The following is an 18,732-nucleotide window of genomic DNA, read 5'->3' on the forward strand; positions in this document are numbered from 1 at the left end:
TTCCGTGGCCGGTTTTATTGCCGCGAGACGCGCACGAGCCGCGCACGAGATGGAGTGAGGCCAAAGCGGCCAACCCGTGACCAACCCACACAAGCCAGTGTAGTGACCCTCAGCTCACATGTGTGCAGGAGAGCAGAGAGAAGAAGGTTTCGCTGTCAGTATGGCAGCTCCTTTTACTCCCGCCCCTCTGTGACGTTTCCTTGCTCCACCTGTCGGTCAGTACTGAGCTACGCACGGTGAGGATGAGTAGGTGTGAGAGGGGCAGGAGTGAAGATGACGGGACAGACTGATGTGGACATACCCGGTGAGAATACTTTTCATTAAGCAGCACTTGGCTAAATAAACTGTGGCCATACTCACCTGCCTATTCTATTAAGGGTTTTCACGTACTGTATGTGTGTGTATGTGTGTGTGTGTGTTTGTGTGTTAAACCTGTTGCTATTTCTGTCTTAAATCGCTTGGGAGCAGGTTGGGTCGGGATTTAGCCGGTGTTACGTTAAAGAGTAAGTTAGTGCTGCCTTTTTTTCTTATCAAGGTTACACAGCTGAATTACACATTTTGTCACCAGAAACAGGAGCCATCTTCACATTTGGAAAGAGCAGCTTTTCTGACAACGTGCCCAGTAAATTCTGGTTAAAGAATGACCAGCCAGTACATGTCTCCTGTGGCGGAGAGCACACTGCTGTCATCACAGGTACACACAATCTGTGTGCTTTTTAATGCACAGGTGTTCAACTTAAAATATGTGTTGAATCAAACTTATTTCTTATGTCTGCAGAGAATGGCAGGCTGCTCATGTTTGGTGGTAATACTTGGGGTCAGCTGGGGCTTGGTTTTAAGCCTGCTGCCAGCAAACCTGCCTCTGTGAAGGGTAAGTTACTTTACTATAGTTACTTTACTTCTTTACTACTTCACTGGAGGTTCTTCTGCATGCTACGACAGAGGAGGCATTATTTTTGTATTTGGATGTTATGTTTTAGTAGCTGTGTGTTTCCCTTTCAGCCTTAAAGTCTGAGAAGGTGAAGCTTGTGGCTTGTGGGAGGGATCATACGATTGTCTGCACATGTAAGATGATGATCTGATTATTTAATATGACAGAAATTGGTTGTTCCTGTATTTAATTCAGGTGTTGTATATTTTTAGGGCAGGGATGTGTGTATGTTGCTGGCAGCAACCGGGAGGGGCAGCTCGGTTTGGGCCACTGCAACAACACAGCATCCTTTCATCTGCTCCAACCCTTCTGTGATGATGCACCAATCAAAATGCTTTCTGCGGGATGCAACACCTCAGCTGCCTTAACAGGTTTGAACAATCACAAGTAATAATGCAGTCGTCTGCGCTCGCCAAGGTCCAAATTGTGAGTGTGTATATGTACATGGGGATGTAACAATATATCAAATATCATGATCTCACAATGAAATGTTTCAGTACTGTGCAATAATTATTTTTATTTAATTCTAATAAAGGGACTGCTACTGACTGCTACATTGTTTTTTGCATTGCCCATATAAGTTAATACTCATAATTACGTGATGTTTGATTTTCACACTCTGTCTCTGTGTTGCTGTTAGAGGACGGGAGGCTGTTCATGTGGGGGGACAACTCTGTGGGTCAGATTGGATTAGGGGATGTGGGATTTGCAGCAGAACCCACAAAGGTGAATGTTGGGGAAGCGGTGACGTGGGTCTCCTGTGGGTACCACCACTCCGCATTTGTCACAGGTACAAAACAGCACAAGAGACCATCGCTCAGTTTCATATCCTTTATTATCGTGCTGACAGTGTTGTGTTGGCTTTTTGTTAGCACAAGGAGATCTCTACACGTTTGGTGAGAGTGCAAATGGAAGGCTCGGTCTCCAGGTGGAGCAGCTGGCCAATCATAGAGTCCCTCAGTGGGTGCAAGGGATTCTGGGTCGTGTTACCCAGGTGTCCTGTGGAGGGGAGCACACTGTGGCACTCACAGGTAATTTAAAAGTGTTAAACCCTTGTTCCAAAAAGAGACATCACTGAAAAATACTGACACGTTTCTACTGACACCTTTTTTGTCTAACATTCTTTACTGTTTATAATTTACACCCACTTAATCAGAATTGGCTTGGTGGAAAAAGTGTATTATCACCAAATTGTACTTAAAGTATCTAGAATACAATCACTCATCATGCAGAAGGACCTTTTTATTGAGCTTGTATCACCTATGGATTAATATGTAAGAGGGATATTAATGTTTGCTGATCAAGGTGGAGCTGATTTGAAATATTTTGTATGAAAATCATGTTGCCCATCAATCAGTAGAATGCAATTTAAAGTGCTTAACAGATGACAAACCAACAATAAGACAGAACAAGTGAGAACTGTAAGAGAGTGAAACAGAAACTATAGATGAAATAGAGAGAAAAACATTATGTAAAATCAAATGGATTCAAAAGCATAAGTAATAAAATGGAATTAACTAAAACCCAGACTAAGAACTAGATAAAATTAGATTTTAAAAAGACAAAACAAAATAAAATCAATAAAAAATGATAAAAACAAAACAATACTATGATCATTTTGAATAAAATAAGTATTGTGTGTCTGTCTTAAAATAAGTGAAATAATTGCCCTGCCCTGTTATATTATTTCAACCTGTTTCTGACAGAAATCAGTTTGTTTCGAGAACTTTTTTTTTTTTTAAAGTGTGAGAACCTTGAAAGGACAAGGAGTGTGAGGAATTGCTGCTTTAGAATCAAGAAAATGCCACCTTATTGTAGAAAATTCATAAAACTAGTTGACTTCCATTAAAACAGGTTAGAATCTTCTTAACGCAATGGACGATTTCTTCAACTGTTTAACCTGTGACAAAATAAGAAGTTAGGACAGAATGATAGACTCAAATTATTTGGTGTGGTCAAGGTCAAAGTTTATTGATATGGCTCTTTTAAAACGACCACAGTTTACCAAAGTGCTGAACAAGATTAAATGATTATCAAGACTAAAGTAAATAACAAACAAGAGTAAAACTCAATAAACATATCAGTAATATCAAGATGTCAAGCTTCATAGGTCTGAGCAGCTGTTATATGAAAAGGTAAGCTGACTAGAGGCAGCCACTGAAAAAGGCTCGGTCGCCTCTATTTTTGTTCCTAGGTCTCGGCACGTCGAAGAGCATCTGGTTGATCAACATCATTGCTCTAACTGGAGTATGGTGATACAAGAGTTCTGTTAAATAAGGTAGCACCAACCCATTACAAAAACCTAAAAAAACAAGCAATAAAATCTTAAAATCGATCCTGAAACGGATGGGAAGCGAGTGGAAGGAGGACAGCACTGGTGTTATATGATCACGCTTTGTTTTTCCAGTTAGAAGACAAGTGGCTGTACAACGAGAGCTCTTTGAGACCCACAAGCAAAGAATTACAATACTGAGGGTATTAATGCATGAATAATGATATAGGCGTTTACTTTGGCTAAAAGTCTTAAATGAGAAAAAGCTTGTTTTGACAACCAAGATGAAAATTTTTGCAGTTGGCAACATGCAGAATGTTAAATGACAAAGTAACTCACACAGCCAAATATAATGGAGTAAATTCAATGTTATTTCTCTCTGAAATATAAATTAAAATACTCAAGCAAAGTACACATAACGCAAGTACAGCACTTGTGTAAATGTACTTAGTTACTTTCCACTGTGCTGTTAATCAAACTAGTTTTCATGGTGTCTGTTTTGCTGTTGCAGAGAAGAGTGTGTACACGTTCGGCAGAGGTCAGTACGGTCAGCTGGGCCATGGAACATTTCTGTTTGAAGTTGATTTGCCAAAACCACTAGAGCACTTTTTTAACAGTGGCATCAAGCTCATCGCCTGTGGAGAGAACCACACCGCTGTGATCACAAGTAAGCAGTCTTCTCAGCTCATACTACTCATTATGATGGCATTTAAGAATAGCAGTGCCTGTTAACCTGTGTGTTTCTGATCTGATCTACATTTAATGTTAATTTCCATCATAAAAGAATTACTTCTGTCGTTGCATTAGGCTGCTGAAATGTCTGGGGTTGCAAATTCCAAATCTGTCTTCCTTCTCCACAGGCAGCGGGCTTCTCTACACGTTTGGTGATGGTCGTCATGGAAAACTGGGCTTAGGGGAGGAGAACTTCATCAATCAGTTCAGCCCGACACTCTGCACACGTTTCCTCAAGTACAATGTTCAGTTAGTAAGTGAATGTGATATTTTGGCCAATTCCAATTCTCTTTATATTCAGCTATGTTTTCATTTAGCCAAATACAGTCAACATATAGTATTATTAAAGAATTATAAAGTTATAATACTCTAAGCCAAGTTTTATATCCTGTATGTCTGAAAGGAAATAAGGAAATTAGTATAAAGTGGGGGAAATACACAGTTGTTGTATTTTCTTACATTCAGGTGTCCTGCGGTGGTAACCACATGCTGGTCCTGGCTGCTCCCAGACCACCAGACAGCCAAGACGTGGTGCCAGAGCAGGACGTCACAATCACAGAGAAATATTTGGAGTCAAGTTACACAGAATTCTTCCTGCTGGACGCTTCGATTGATCCCAATCTATTAGTCCCGCTGTCTGCCCTCTCTGCTCGAGCCCGCCACAGAGAAAAAGTGAGAATCTACACCTTGGTATTTCTCGTCCACACTAAACCAGGTTCTTTAAAGACCTCTAAAATGAAAAAGCCCCTGAATTTTAACCATTACCAACTGTGCACATAGTTAGACTTTAGAAAACTGTGTTTCTGCAGGTCTTGAATTCAGTTTCATAAAAAGGTCTTAGAAGGTAATAAAGGACCAGTTCACCCTCAAATTAACATAAACAATATGTATACTTTTCCTTCTACTTGTAGTTAGCACCACCGAGCTAGCTAGCATGGTGATACACTTTGTGGGTGTAGTTAAGTAAAAAGAAAAAATAGTTCCTACATGAAACTACTCATTATCTTCAGTAAGCAGGCTATGACTTTTGGAAAGAGACATCGCTGTTGAGTTTTTAAAATGTACGTTCTGGCACTTTAAGAACCACAAACAGAGTGCCGTCTAGCTGCGTTTGAAAGAAAGCAAACACAAGATGAATAAATAACACTACAAGTAAGAGGTAAAATGATTTGGGAGTGAACTGTCCCTTTAAAGAGCCTGACATTTAACTTACAACAATCTCAAATATGTCTCCTGCCTGCTGTAGGCAATAAATGTCAGTTATAAAATGATTTTATATCCAATTGCTGACCATCAACTTACACACCTATAAACTAGAAGTTAAGTTGTTACATCAGTGTATTGGGCTGCTTTACTGCTTTACTGAATTAATGACTGATTTTGTTGTGCATTTGGATCCAGGTCACATTCATTTAATTATTATATGATTGGAAAATAATATTATATACAGCTGAGAAAGTACTGAAAAATGTGATATGATAAAAAATAATTCCAGGCCATATCATCTGGTTTTCCATCATACTTTCATACCAGTTACCAGTATGATCATGAAACTTCGAATGACTAAAACAAGCAAGAAACATGAAACAAGCACAGAGATTTTACGGTGTTTATTGTTTATAGTTCTGGTGATAAAATTAGATTTGAGAAGAATTAAGTCACATCTGAGACACCAGAGCTTGATTTTGGATTTTGGAGGGACAGTGTAGTTGCTGCTTTAAATGAATATGAAAATGTAAAACTAGTATAATTTTTTGTACAATTTATTGCAAACTTGGGGCTCTTTTATTGTGACATGAACATGAAACATGAACAGAGGATTTAGGCAACTTGTTAGCTTAATGTTTAGGAAGATAAATATTATTTGAGCTTGCAAGTACATTTACTGTAGCTGTGTACCAACATGATTCCTGTGACATCAGTGCCCTTATTTTTGGCTTTACCTACAAATAAAGTGCTTTAAATAATTTGGCTAAGAAAACTTGAACTTGGTTAACCCTGTAGAATCCTTCCAAAGTTTTGTATTCAATCTAAAGTTGTACTCACTGTTTAACCCCACTAGGGTTCAGTGTTACACCATATTGTGGGTTCACTGTAGTGTCACTTACAAACCAGTAGGGGGAGCTCATTAGACATGCTTCAAACCTTTCTACCCAGTGATGTTTTTTGCTGTTTCTTTCCTCTTGTGTCTTTCAGGAGAGCTCTGTGGAGCTGTTTGGAGAGATGTTTCAGAACCTCCCACGTCTAAATTCTGGTTTCCTCAACACCTCCTGGCAAACATCCAGAAACATCTCAACCCCTAAAACACTCTCAAAAGACATCAGTTCCCCTTCATCATCCCCCAAACCCCAATCAGAAGTAACACTGAGCCCACCACTCTCCCCCAGATCTCTGTCCAAATCCCCTCAGAGTCCAGTGTTATCCTCTAAGCCATCGCCTGCACATTCTCAATCATCAAGCACGTTTAAGAATAAATCCTCCACTGCTGCTTCCACTAAGTCTAAATCCCAAGAGTTGCCTTCTCCCTTACTGTCACCAAAGTCTATAACAAAACAAAGCCCTAGCATCCCAGTATCTCCTAAGAAGACTGCAAAGAAAAGACTGTACAGGGTGGCAACCGCTAAAAAGGCCTTAACTGAATCATCTCCTTTACCACCTAAGGAACCCTGTAGTCCCACCAGACCCTCCAGTGACATTTCTAATAAACAGCCCAGTGAGGAAGAACATCCTGCTTCACCACAAACAGGTATTTTCAACTTAGAATTTGAACAACTGGCTGTAATGTCTCTTTTAGCAGTGTTGAGCTTAGTTTTATCCTGTAAATCAAGGAAAATATGGAGTAAATACTCTAGTAGACAGCTGTGTAACCTTGTCATTTTTTTCAGAGGGAGAAACTGCTCTGAGACAAATTGTCAAAGAAGATGTCAAGGAGAATATCTCTGAAAAAAGCGTCGACTCAGAGTTTTTGCCAGATGCGGTGAGAGAATTGATTTTTAATTTGCCTTTGATAGATTAGAGACCAGTTGAAAGCAAACATGAATAAGTAAAATAAAGCAGATACCTGAAAATACAAACAGCAACACAGGAAAGAAACTAAACTTCAAACCACAGAGATTCAGTTAGAAGGTGCAAATGTACTGAAAACTGACGCTTTTAAAAACCTCTGTCTCTTGGCTCTCCTGTGCAAACCTGAGGCTTTCCAGTGCTTATGAGAAAAAACCCCTGCAAGACGGACTTGTCTACTGGTAAAAGGAAAGGAGTCATTTTATGTACGTGCTCAATTTGTTGTAAAAACATAATTGTTAAGTCACAGTAGGTTTCCTGATTTTGCTGCTTTATAATAATAATGGGGGACTTTTATTGTGAAAAATCTTCTGATGTTTATTCACCATTCTAAATACACTTGACTCAAAACAAGTGCGTAGCACTTCAAGGGGCTGCAAACTCTGCTGTGCTGGACTGATAAATTTAGTCAGATTTTATTTGTACAGGCCAGTATCACAAATCCCAATTTGCCTCCAGGGAGTTTATAATCTGTACAGTGTGTGACACCCTCAGTCCTGTAGATCAACTAAAGAGTAAAGAAAAACTCCCCCACAGGAAAAAAACAACTTTTAACTGAGTTAATAAAGTCAGCACATGTATTTTGAAAAGGGCAATAGAGTCACAGAAGTTACAGACGAGGCAACTGGCCTTTATTGAAAATGGGCACATCACCGAGTGTCATGTTTTGATCACTGTCAATCAGAACTGGGAACAAAAAAATTCTGTGACTTCTGCAGTCATTTGACCTGAGAGTAAATGCTGATTGTACCCTTTCCCATTGAAAACAAAAGCCAGATGTTAGTGAGTGAAGGTGTCCAGTGTAGAAGGAGCTAGAATACATTACAGCGTCCTCCGAGTCATAAACACAGAGTCAGTTGAACGTTATTTTCCTCTTTAGGCTTCTTGGTTGTGGTCTAGATTAAGTGCACTCCAGGGCAGGAAGCAGCAATGTTGAACAGTCACTGACTTTTCCAGGAAATGTGCATAGCTCAGCATACATACCGTTTGTGTGAGTCTGGTGTGTGTGTGTGTGTGTTCTTAGAAGCACATGTGTGTATTTGTCTGTGGAGGCATTTTCCACTTGGTGTAAAACTGGGATGAAATCTGAAATTGAATTTAGTGTTTCAGTCACTTAATTGTTCACATTTCTAATTTCTTTTGCCAAGAATGTGTGTGATGAATCTCAGATTCAGAGATTTGGAATGCTACTGCCGATACACAAATGTGTTTGGGCTCCAGTCTTAGATACACAAACAGACACACACACACACACACAGATACTCATACAATGCTTTGGGAGAGTTGGCAGGAATCTTGCCACATCTCATCAGTGTTTCCACAGCCAGTGATGAAGCAAGCTGTGAAGGAGTCTCCTACACTGTTGTGTGTCATAGTGCAACATGTGTTGCTCAGTAACTCATTCCTGTCCCCGCTGTAATGTTAAATGGGCTTGTGTCCGTGGTGGAAGAAGTATTTACAGCCTTTAAAGAATCAGTAAGACCTCTTTGAAGAACATCAGTTTTTTTCAGCTAGTATACCACATGAACCAGTGTGTATCTGATGTGATTTAATGACACAACTGTTATATAGTTAATGGACAAGACTTTGTATAACAATATTAAGGGCTTAAAGGGATAGCCTGAATTTTTTATAGTGGGGTTGTATGAGGTACTTATCCATAGTCAGTGTATTACCTACAGTAGACTGACATGCTCCCAGTTTGGAGAAGCAGCAGGAGTCCTGGTGTCAAAAGCTAAGCTATGTACTGCTGTGGGCAGGGTCAGCAGCAAAACACGTTAGCCACCTAGAAACAGTTTAAGTATACACTGTATTTAGAGTATTTTACATATCACTCTCACCAAAGCAAGCAAAGAGTATTTTTAAGTCACAGAACACAGGAGCTGCTGGTCTAACAGTTTGTGTTATTGTGTAACTTTAGTGAACTCGTACTAACCCTTTAAAACACAGAAGTGACACACTAACAACAATCTGCCATCTATTTGACTTAAATAACAGTATTTTCCCATTGGAAAAGGCTGCCTGACGGCAAGGTTAAGTGGTGAAAATCTTTTTAAAGATTTAAGAAAAAGAAGTACCACAGATAGTAAAGGCCTGCATTTTATTTTATTTCTATTTAAATGTTATCAGCAAAATGAACTTAAAGTATGAACAGTACTCATTATGCAATAAAAAGTGGCCTATTATGATGGCATCTTATTTTCTATATTAAAATTAAAGCAATCAGCATTTTCTTGAAGCAAGTGAAAAAAAATCTGTTGTTAGTAAAGATAATGTTGTTTTTTTAATTTAACAATACTCCAGAAGGGAATTTCTGAAACTACACTATAAATATGAAAACTTTTTTAAGTTTATTGTTATTAAAACAGGTTGGAATATTCTTACAGCCCTAGCACATTCTAACTTTAAACAAACTAAGACTAAATTAAGGACTCAGTTTAGGACTGAAATGACTCAATAAGCCAATTTTGTGAAAATTACAAAGTAATTTACAAATTGTTAATATGTTTTAACAGTAAAATCTTAGTTTACAAAATAATGTCAGGTGTCAGAAAAAGGTAGTTAAGTATAAAGTACAATATTGTATAGAATAGAAGAAGGAAATACTTAATCACAGTACTTTTTTTTACTTTCAGTTCTGTTCATGTGTTCACACACGTGACAGACAATAATATGCTTAGTTCACAAATATAATGGTATGAAATAATAAATAAATCACGATGGCATATTCTAAAGAATGGTTCTGAGTTATTGAAGTTCTATTTGAACAGTGATTATATGAGGCTGTTCTCACATCACACATCACTGACCCCCAATTAACCTCCGTCTGTTTATCTCCAGTGCAGATGGTGCAGAGGAAAAATAGGGATTCCTCCTTTTCTCTCAGTCGTGACCACGGTTTTCTTTTCCTTCTGCCCACATCTGTATTTCAACCTAATGACAGATTTGTTGATGACTAATTTGTTGTGTGTTTCCACCATGCACATATGACTTAGGATATTCTTTTATCCTATTATTATATTCCATCAAACCTACCTGTACTGCAAAATCATTTTCCATATGCTCTAAGATATTTTTCTACATTTATTTCAAAGTATACCGATGATGATCCAAAATATACTGAACATTAGTAATTACTTTATCTATTCTATTTATTGTTGCCAACATACAGATGTATGTTTGTAATTATATTCAGCAGGTTTTAAATAAACCACATCTATGCCCACAAAAATGACTGAAACTTCAAACAAGTTTTGGCAAAATATCATTTTATCTCTGTGAGTGTTATCATAGTGTGCTGTTGAACAAGAAACATTTCCTGAAACTTGACGTGACATGCATTTGGCAGTAAAGCACATCCCATAAAACATCAAACACCACAACTACATGTACAGTCATGCTGATTGCAGGTCTGCTGCTGTGCTTATGCAACTTTCCTTTTTTATAACAGTATTTCTGGGCAGATGACCTTTTTCTGTCTGTTTTTTAAGTTATACATCAGGCTAATTCCCTGTTTACTTATTATAGGAGAAGAAGAAAGGCCGAGCTCTTAGAAGAACTATGAAAAAGGCAGCCGAACAGCTCCCGTCCAGTGGGAAAGCAGAACAAACTTCTCACAAGGCCTTACCCACTGAGCTCCTGAAAGGCTCCAGCTCCCAAAAAAAGCACCCTAAAGTCACATCTGTAGGCAAAGAAAACATTACCAAGAAGTCCAGTAGGATGAAAACCAATGAAGATGGACAAGTTCAGAAAGAACCCTCCCATTTTAAATCACCACGTGGTAAGAGCAAACTATCTGAATCGAGCACAAAAACTCCACAGACTGTCCGGAAGACACTGACTGAAGCACAGCAGCGACTGACTGAAGTGAAGGAAGACATCAGGAGCAATAGAAATTTGAAAGAAAATAATATAAACCAAAAGGATATGAAAGCCAGCACTCTAAAGAAAGACTTTATAAGGACACCAAAAAAGGAGAAAAATAAATCACCGGCTTCTCCTGTTATTAAAGTCACTAAAGTAAATGAAATAACCAGCATGTCTGACCAAAGAGAAAGTTCAACATCTGTGGAAAACTCTGCAAAGGAAGATGCAGAAACCACTGATATCAGACCTGTTGAAGTGGAGGTGCAACAGCCAAATCAAGTGAAATCGACTCCAACGAAAGATGTGCACAAAGTTAAATCTGCATTGAGAAAAGGTCAAAGTAAAGCACTGCATGTAAAACCACCACCAGTGAAAAAAGAAATGACACCTGCTGCCAGAACACCTAAGAAATCCCAAAGCGTGAAAACTACTCCTGTAAAAGTTAAAGGAAAACCACAAAAGGTCAAATCCACACTACTGCAGAATCAGAGTAAAAGTGCAGAAAATACTCCAGTGAAGAGTAAAAGCAAAAGAAAAGTTGTGAAAAATGAGTTAAACTTTGCTAAGAAAACAGCCGCAGATAAGCAGAAGACACCTGATGTTGACAGCTCTGAAGTGAAGGACAAAAAGAAGTCAAAAGAATCTGAAGTGAAGGCAAAGACAAAGCCAGGGGGAGAGGAAGGAGAGCAAGTTAAAGGAGAAGCCGATGGTGACTCTAAAGATAATACAACAATCAAGCTGAAGAGTAAGCAGACTGAATCTTCCAGCCCACTGTTATCACAGCAGGATGCACCGATTGAAGTGATGCGTAACCCCATTTCCTCACACAGCCAGAACAGAACAGAGGTGGTTTCCGTCAGTGGTGCCAAATCCCTGCAGGGCTCTGAACCTGCTGATAAAGATCTGCTTGTTTCTGAATCAAACAAAGAGGCTCCTCAGGGCCCAACTGAGGAAAAGCCCAGGTGGGGGGAGATTCTCAGCACTGCAGCCTCTCTTGTCCCTGCTGTTGGGATGGCAGGTGCAGCTATGGAGGTCCTCAGTGAGGCAGTGACAAGCGTAGGCCGTTTTTCTTCTGACAGTGACACCGTTACCTCGACACCAGCTGAACCACCCAGTCAAGTGAGGCAGTTCACAAAGCAGACCGCAATTATGCAACCATCCTTTTCCTTGTCTTATCGTTCTTCAACAGAAGCATCAAATCCACCAGAAGATAGAAAAGATGTTCAGCTCAGTGTCCAATCAGAGTCAGAGAATGTAGAAGAAGAAAGTAAAGATACCACTCATGATCAGTCACAGCTTGAAAGTAACTTGTCTGAAGACTTTTCACAAACAGAGGTGAAGAACAGTGGCACAGACACGGAAACTTCGCAGAGAGAAGATGAGGAAACGTACAAGACTTCTGAAGAGGATAATAAGGGAGCAAAAACAGATACTGAGGATGAAGAAGAAGGGAATGAAAGTGAGGTGGAAGGAAAAGAAGAAGAGGAGGAGGAGGGACGTGAAAGTAGCGAGGACATAGAAGAGGAAAAGGAGAGTCTTTCTGGAGAGGGTGAGGAAGAGCCAGACGCTGCAACTGCAGAGGAAGATGGTGAGGAGGAAACAGGCTCCAGCAGTGAGGAAGATGATGAAGGAAGCGAGAAGAGTGATGTTACAGAGGCTGAAGAGGAGGAAGAAGATAGCAGTGAGGAAGCAGGTGAAGGAGAGAGTGACTCTATGGTAAGTGGAGCTGCAGAGGAGGAGGGAAGTGAGGAGTCCAGTGATGAAGATAATAAAGAAGAAGAGGAAGAGAGTGAGGTGAGTGAGGATGAAGAGGATGAAAGTGGCGAAGAATCGGGGAGTGCAGGCAGCAAGAGCAAAGAGTCAGATGAGGAGGAAGAGGAGGAGACGGAGGGAAGTAACACTGCAGAGTCTGATTCTGAAGAAGAAGAAAATGAGGTCGACAAAGAGGAAGAAGAGGGTGAAACTGAAGAACAAAAAGATTCCACCGAAAGTGAGGATGAGGAAAAGGACTCAGAAGAAGATGAAGAAACAGGTCAGAGTGAAAGAGAGGATGATGAGGAGCAGGATGAAGCAAGTGTTGAAAATGATGAGGAAGAGGACAAGGAAGACAGTGAGGCCGATGAAGAGAAAGAGGAGCAGGATGAACAGAGTGATAAAGAAAATGAGGAGGAGGAGGAGGAGGAAGAAGGAGAGGAAGCTGAGGATGAGACTGCAGAGGAGGAAGAAAAACCCAGTGAGGAGGAGGAAGAGGATGAGGGAAGAATTGAGGAAGAGGAGGAGGAAAAAGAAGAGATTACACGGCAGGAGGAAGAAGAAGGTGAGGAGAAGGAAGAAGAGGAAAAGGAGGTTACAGAGGAAGAGGAAGAAGAGGGTGAGGACGAGGATGAAGAGGAAAAGGAGATTACAGAGGAGGAGGAAGAGGGTGAGGACGAGGATGAAGAGGAAAAGGAGATTACAGAGGAGGAAGAAGAGGGTGAGGACGAGGATGAAGAGGAAAATGAGGTTACAGAGGAGGAAGAAGAGGGTGAGGACGAGGATGAAGAGGAAAAGGAGGTTACAGAGGAGGAAGAAGAGGGTGAGGACGAGGATGAAGAGGAAAAGGAGGTTACAGAGGAGGAAGAAGAGGGTGAGGAGGAGGATGAAGAGGAAAAGGAGGTTACAGAGGAGGAAGAAGAGGGTGAGGAGGAGGATGAAGAGGAAAAGGAGGTTACAGAGGAGGAAGAAGAGGGTGAGGAGGAGGATGAAGAGGGAAATGAGGTTACAGAGGAGGAAGAGGAAGAAGAGGGTGAGGTAGAAGCCTCTTCAGATGAAGAGGAGCCTGAGGACGAGACGACAGAGGAGGAAGAAAAACGTGGTGAGGAAGAGGATGAGGAAGGACTTGAGGGTGAGACTGCAGAGGAGGCTGAGGAAGAGGAGGGTGAGGAAGAGGCAACAGAGGAGGAAGAAGAAGAGAGTGAAGCTGTGGAAGAGGAAAACATAACAAGAAAAGAGAAAAATGTTGAGACAAATAAAAAGGCAGTGGTAGAAAGTGATGAGGAAGAAGAGGAGGGGGATGAGGAAGAGGAGGAGGAGGAAGAAGGAGATGAGGAAGAGGAGACTGAAACAAAGAGTAAACCAAAAACAGAGGCAAGACCCAAAAATCAGAGAGAAGAAACAAAGCAGAAACAAGCTGAAGGAAAGAAAGGAAATGATTCAGAAGATGAAGATGAGGGTGAGGAAGAGGCTGATGATGAAGAAGAAGAAGAAGAGGAAGAGGAGGGTGAAGAAGAGGAGGAGAGTGGGGAAAAGGGAAAGGCTGCAAACATCAAACGTAGTGAGAAAGAGAAAGACAAAAAAGGAGACACAGAAGTGCAGGAGGAGGAAGAAGAGGGAGATGAGGAGGAGGAAGAAGAGGAGGAGGAAGAGGTCAAATCAACAAGTGCAACAAAAGTAGACAGACAGAAGTCGTCTCCAGGCAGAAAAGACAAGCAAGAGAAAGAAACACCCAAACCAGCACCGAGAACGAAGCAGAAGTCTGCAGGGGAGAAGAAGCCAGACGACCCTCAGCAGTTCTGGGACGATGTTCTGCCTCAGTATCTCGACCTGCAGTGAACTTATCAGACTGTAAGTGAAAGGACACACAGACTCAGCATCAACAGCAATCAGCTGCCACCGACACTCAGACCAGCTCACTGAGTCACACTCAACCTCCAGTCTCAGCTAAAACTGTTCCTTATTGTCAACAAATCCCATTAAAAGACCAAAACCAACAATGCATTAGTCTGACTCTCAATATTTTACGACTTCCTGACCCTGTCTGTGGCACACAGCCCCAAGCCCATTTATTCCCACTAACACATTAATTTTTAAAAATGTGTCACAGATATAAGAATTTATTTTTTTTCTCACTTATCTCCTGGGCACTGCAGTTTTTCACAAACTTGACTGAAGTTATAGAGATTGAAGTCTGTTTGTTAGGGACTGTTTTTTGTTGTGGATTAATACACATATGGTGTGCCAGTGAGTTTCACAGCAGCAGAGTTTGCCACAGATTCGGCATTGAAGTCCTATAACGCTGCCCAGCTCTGATTGATGTTGTTTTTAAAAAAAAAGATAAAAATCAATGCAGCAGAACCAGAAATATTATTTTTTTATTCCATCCGTTGTTTGTCCTTGTCAAAACGATTGCCATAATGAAGATGGACGCTGCTTCACTTCCTCCCACTGCGCGCGACTGAAGCCAAAATATCCTGGATAGGACAACCAGTGAGTGTTACACAAAGAAACAAAAAGACAGCCAGGAGGGCTGGGTCCACAAAATTCTGCAAAGACGAGAGAAATTAGAAGAATCCAAGGCTGCTGCTTGAGATGTCATCTTTTGAAAGACTCACAAGTCAGTCTCTAAATGTTTATTTCAGCTCTCGTTGCTAAAACTGTGTGGAAACAATTAGAACCACACCGGTCTCTACTGTCAGTCTAAAGTCTTTAGGGCAGCCCTATATATCCATATAATTTTATTCATGCTTTCATACGAGTCAAGTATTCTGATTCTGTTTTGCACGTGTAAACATCACATGCTAGTTTCAGAAACCTGGATAAGGCCTTATGTTTTGTTGTAAACATGTTATCTGAGTTTCTGAACATCCTTTGATGGTACAGAACAGAGTGGTTGAGATGATGACAAATCAAGAGATCAACTGCACACATGGTGATCAGAAATCTGGATACTGTTAGGATTAGAACTGAACAATTTATCAAAATTGTATCACGATGTGGTCTAATGCAATTTTCAAATCGCAGGATGTTCAATAGTTGTTAAAGGTGAAATGTGTGTTAAAAATATAATTTTAAATTCTGGCGCCTGAGGCAGAGATGAGGAGTGCAAAGATCTGGTATACTCACTTATTTCAAACTCCACGTCTCTAGATTTTTTTGCATTTTCAAACTCCAGACCAAACTGGCAATTTATCAGACTTCAAGCAGTTCTCTGTGGAGCCGCAAAAAGGATGCATGCAACTTTTTTTTCACATATTCAACTATACTACCCAAGATCTGTAAACAGACTTTGATGTATGAAATCAGCCGACATCTCTTTTATCTTTATCGTGTTTTGACTAGACAGGCAATACTTAGTGGTTATTGGTTTTGGTCTTTTCAATCAGATTTGTTTTCAGTAAGATAAACACAATCCCACCAGACTTATCCTATAAAAATGTTACCGCAATCCAGACAAATCATAGGAAAAATACTTATCATACTCGATTGCAAAATGCCAATAAACAGTTGCCCCCTCACCATTTGTTGGATTTTGTTCTTCATGGCCTCGTGTACATAATTTGTGCTGCTGTGAGTGCCTCATTTCTGCTCACATACTGCTACATTATTAGCCCTCCAAATGAACTGTGGCAGTCAAATGTTCAGATTGTACGTTCTGCAGCAAAATTCAACCTCAGTAATGTGTTTCTGGGCTATTTACTTCTTTTATGGTGACAAAATCCCTGCAGTTATTTCATACTGTTTAAGTGCACTGTATGTTTGGATAGGAGGCAGTTTTTAGCTGGATCGAAAACAATGATTTTAGAAAATTCTCAAAAATGCACTCCAAAGAGAATACCAGCCAAGTGTAAGCCTGTGTAAACAACAGTTAAACACAACAAAACCCAGAGACAATCTTAATCCGAAATCATTGGCTGTGACACCGCATCAGTGTCAAGACAGGGGAGCAAAGATGGAGTCAGTTAACCCTTTCTTCACCCGACTGGAGAGAAACATTTCATGATGAAGCAGTCGTTAATGGTCGGTGGAACCCACATGTAATTACAGCTCAGGAGAATCGTCTCACAGTCACTTCGCCACACACACACACACACGCCTCCCTTTTCTGTTTCCTGTCAAGACAAAGAACACTTCACCACCTTCATGTGTGGACTCGCCTCCTCACGCACTACACAGAGCGTACAACCCAACCTCAAGCTTAGGGAGAGGAAAATTAAACACTGATTAGTCTTTTAACAGCTCTCTACTTTCACCCAGCTTTCCTGCTGTGTGTGTGTGTGTGTGTAAGTCGTCTGTGTAAAGCTCTTATGAAGCACAATAAAAGATTGCAATGCAAATGACAAGCCAGGATTGATCTACTATAAAAACTCTCCTCCCTCTGGTCCCTGGGACCAAAGAAGTATTACAATAGCGCTGCTACACAGTGTCCGCATACTGTAAACATGCATGTGCATATCTGAATACTATGGTATTTCATTTTATACAGTGAATATTTATAGAGCAGCGTATTCCTGACACACTAGAAAAATATATACCAAGAAACCTTTGTTGTTATAAGAATACACTATGTGTCTAGTTATAACGTGAAATTCAAAAAATCACACTCGATACCATAAAGACAATTTGTTTGAAGCTACAACAAAGAGTTTTTTAACTGGTTATGAAACAGTCTCAATTAAATATGGATGCTTCTATATGATCAACATAAGCAAACAGGACCATCAGTGAGAAGATGGGTCTATGTAATTGTTCTTGATGCCCGCCACCGGGCCAGATTCTCCATGAATTCAGGTTTTTACATTTTCCCAGGCAAAGTGACAGTGAGTAGTATGTCAGCCAATTAAAAAGTACCGGGAGGAGATTTTTCTTCAGATAATTTTACCTCTTATTTTACATTTTGTGGTTATTATGGTGGAAACACTACAGCTTTTGTCCACAGGGGGATCAACAAAATATGAAAGTTTCATGTAGTAGCTTTAAAGAAGGAACTGAGAATGTAAATAACAGGCCATAAAACCAATGATCTATTGATCTTGACAAATCAAGACTAGTCAGGTGTCAGTGCTAAAAAAAAGTTTAAATTGAATTAAATGACCTTAAAATCAAAAGTCAAATTGAACCGTGGATTTGGAGATTCATCACACCCTTAAATACATCTGTATACAAGGAAATCTAAGTTTATACAGAATAAAAGTGGCAGCAAAAATTTAGATATATTAAAGTTTCCCCTAAATTTCTTAAATGAGGCTTTGTGGGGAGCTCATGTTTCTTTCTGGGGAGCTGAGCTCCTTTTAGCTCCCCTCTGTTTCAAACCCTGTTACTATAGAACATTTCATCAGAATATGGTTGCTAGGAAACAACTACATCCAACTTGACTTCCTGTAAAGTGTTCACATCATTAGGAAAACTGAAAGTAAACTCTACCCCAAACTGAAAAATCTTTCCACTGTGTTTTTAATGTGCTTCACTGATGTTGTGGTTGTTGTTGTTGGTGGTGGTGATGTGTGTGTGTGTGTGTGTGTCTGTGTGTGTGAAGCAGAGAAAAGAGATATTGAACAGTTTCTGGGATAAAAGAGTCGAGTGAAGATCCCTATGTGGGTCAACCCAAATACAGTACTGTATGAGCGTTTGGTGCAACATGGACCATGTACTGTTTCTTTTAATGTGTGATGAACAATATGCAGTGGCTGAAAATGTTAATAAAGACCCCCACTATTATTTTATGGCAAAATCTTTGTCAAGCATCCTTGTGCGACCAGTAAATGTGTTTAATTTCCTCTGGATTAAAAGAGATTAACAAAAAAAATGCAGACTGTTAAAGTCCTTTGCAACAGAGTGCTTGTTCTCCTAGAAAACAAGACCCTTTTTCAGAAGTAAGAAGATTATAATTTGCATTTATTGCATTGTGTTGCAACAATCGCTGTTCAACCTGTGCCTTCACTGCCACGATATGTCAAAATGTCTGCTATGTAAAAGGCTTCCGATTTGTTTGAGAACAATAAAGATAGAAAAGTGGTCTGAGATGTATTCACGTTTGATAGGGAAGAAAAAAAACTGGTGATGCTCATCAAGCAGAAACAAATGAGAAACATGCATGAAAAGAAACAGTTCA

The 18,732-nt window shown here is 40.0% G+C and overlaps 1 protein-coding gene across 1 annotated transcript; it reads left to right on the forward strand.

Moving 5' to 3' along the window:
• The first annotated feature begins 88 nt into the window (after positions 1–88).
• On the forward strand, positions 89–14,504 carry rpgra (retinitis pigmentosa GTPase regulator a). Its single transcript, XM_084724613.1, has 13 exons — positions 89–304; positions 569–694; positions 779–871; positions 1,003–1,065; positions 1,144–1,302; positions 1,572–1,721; positions 1,804–1,962; positions 3,715–3,870; positions 4,064–4,188; positions 4,401–4,607; positions 6,132–6,681; positions 6,821–6,912; positions 10,527–14,504. Exons 1-13 carry the CDS (start codon positions 274–276, stop codon positions 14,454–14,456), a joined length of 5,841 nt encoding a protein of 1,946 aa, XP_084580739.1. The 5' UTR covers positions 89–273; the 3' UTR covers positions 14,457–14,504.
• Positions 14,505–18,732: the final 4,228 nt, after the last annotated feature.

Source organism: Lutjanus erythropterus, chromosome 8 (genome assembly GCF_056507025.1).
Source record: "Lutjanus erythropterus isolate fLutEry1 chromosome 8, fLutEry1.hap2, whole genome shotgun sequence".
Lineage (NCBI taxonomy): Eukaryota > Metazoa > Chordata > Actinopteri > Lutjaniformes > Lutjanidae > Lutjanus > Lutjanus erythropterus.

What these genes read in the sequence shown, in the direction of transcription:
- rpgra (XM_084724613.1), top strand. Translation starts at nt 274, where the DNA reads ATGACGGGACAGACTGATGTGGACATACCCG. An exon ending in CCACTCCGCATTTGTCACAG is followed by an intron (nt 1,722 to 1,803) that starts GTACAAAACAGC and finishes GCTTTTTGTTAG; the next exon opens with CACAAGGAGATCTCTACACG. An exon ending in GAGCCCGCCACAGAGAAAAA is followed by an intron (nt 4,608 to 6,131) that starts GTGAGAATCTAC and finishes TGTGTCTTTCAG; the next exon opens with GAGAGCTCTGTGGAGCTGTT.